This window comes from Propithecus coquereli, unplaced genomic scaffold, assembly GCF_000956105.1.
Source record: "Propithecus coquereli isolate 6110/MARCELLA unplaced genomic scaffold, Pcoq_1.0 Scaffold23, whole genome shotgun sequence".
Taxonomy (NCBI): domain Eukaryota; kingdom Metazoa; phylum Chordata; class Mammalia; order Primates; family Indriidae; genus Propithecus; species Propithecus coquereli.
This window is the reverse complement of record NW_012147841.1, coordinates 8,645,714-8,647,660: the sequence shown is the minus strand read 5'-3', so window position 1 is coordinate 8,647,660 and position 1,947 is coordinate 8,645,714. Positions and strand designations below refer to the sequence as shown.

Sequence of the window (1,947 nt, the reverse complement as noted above, 5' to 3'; positions counted from 1 at the left end):
AGGCCAGCAGGGATACCAAAGTGAATTTGCTTCATAGATGTAAAGCTGGCTTCTTCCACGATGGTGGGTGGGAGGGATCATGGTCCCCTTCACCCTGCAGTGAAGTTCATTTGCATGTCATGGACAAGAATCATTTCCATTATTGCTATCAGCCATCTGCAACATACAGAATTCAGAAATAGCTCAGAGATAGTGAAAGACCAGGATAACCCACAAGGACAAGCTTTTCCGTCCATTTCAAAGTCTATTGGCAATTTTTCCTGAACCTTTAACCGCGCAATGAAAAGGTTATGTCAGAGGCATCTGAAATGACTCCAGTTCTCATTCATCCATTTTTTTGTCTCTTCAGATTCATTTCTGGCTTCCAGTCTTGAAATTGCTCAGGAAGAAACAAGGGGATATGGCGAGTGAAGGCAATCCATGAGAGATCCTGTGTAGTTTTCAGCCACCCTGCACCAGAAAGTCTCCTCAGGTCTACTGGTGATGGCCACTCTTCATGCCCAACAACAGAGAGCTACATCCCACGGTCCTATCAGGAGTCTACGTGTGCAGGGCCACCTTGTATCACCTGGTTACGCTCCTTTCATTGCAAAGCCAAAGGGCTTCCAGGTGAATGGTTACATGGTCTGTCTTCCAAACAAAGCACATGCTCTGGCCTGTGTCGCTGTGTAACAGGACTGTAACTGGGCCCCTTGGTGGGTGATGAGTTCAGCTTAGAATAATATTCGAAGAGGAAAACAGAAAAAAATTAGAAAACAATTGAAATCTGTACTGCAATCTCACAAGCAAATTCCAAGGAGAATATACATGAGAAAAGCCAGCAAACTATCTTTAAACTCTTGTGTTCTTCTTAATATCTTTCGTAGCTATTACCTACCCCCACAATTGTCTCTCCTCCCCTGCCCCCTTATTCAAAAACTCTTTCTGAAGCCCCTTTGCAGCAGTTCCTAATTTCTTACCACCACCTCTGTGCCTACTTCTCATTTGTCTAGATTTATTCTGTTTTTTTCCTCTTCTAGCAGCAAATCCTCTAGCCTGTGATGTCCAGCAGGGTGGCCTAGGACCATATGCATCACAATCACATAAAATTCTTGTAAAAATGCACATCTTGGTCCCCTTTTCACCTTTAACTATACTCAAAATGACTTTTAACAAGTCACAGGACTTGCTGTCTTTATCTGTCAGGCGTGTTTGTCCTTAGTCTGAAGTGCTCTTCTGTGTTGGAAGGACAGACTAGAAGGGAGGTGCTGTCACAAAAGGCAATTTTGATCTTGAAAACAGGATTTAGACTTGCTCATTAGGGCCAATTGAACTTGAATAGAGGATGCTTATTTAATTACAGCTTATCCCCTTTAGATTTAAATGAATGGTTAGTTAAATTTCTTGAGACGTCTATTGTGAAATGTGCTCTGTTTAATCTTGCAGAGGCAGAAAGATACTGCCCAAGGCAATTTCATGAAGCTTCCTTTTTTCAACTCTAATTTTAATGGCCTATAAAAGTATATTATAGTCTATGTCACCATTTCTCATCTCACAGATCCCAATTTGGTGACCATATTTTGTTAGGGTCTTTCAAGCATCATTCTGATGTCCTCATGAACTCCACATTTGCTGTCAGTTGAGTTTCTCTTTGATAGTAAGATATACTAATTCTAAACAACTTCATGGTAATAGACCTCTTTTATTGCTCTACCTGGAATATTACACGTTGTCTTTCCTCTCTTAGATTCTGTATCTGCCGCTTTCTCTGTTAGGACCTAATCAATCATAATTATAATATGAGATACATTAAAGTCTTCACACATCATGTATTTTTGTCTTAATTCACTTAAGAGAAAGGAATACACATATCTCACCCTAAGGGAGTAATAACTACCTTTCTCACCTAAATCAGTAATAGTGATTCCCAACAAGTAACAAAGACCACTGAGGTCAGCTGTTTAAATT

General features: G+C 40.4%; 1 protein-coding gene across 1 annotated transcript in view; it reads left to right on the top strand.

The window, feature by feature from the left end:
- DCSTAMP (dendrocyte expressed seven transmembrane protein) overlaps positions 1–458 on the top strand; it is a 15,742-nt gene extending 15,284 nt beyond the window's left edge. The window contains exon 3 of the mRNA XM_012645313.1: positions 350–458. Coding sequence (XP_012500767.1) covers positions 350–374 — 25 coding nt within the window. The 3' untranslated portion in view covers positions 375–458. The remainder of the gene's footprint in view (positions 1–349) is intronic.
- Positions 459–1,947: the final 1,489 nt, after the last annotated feature.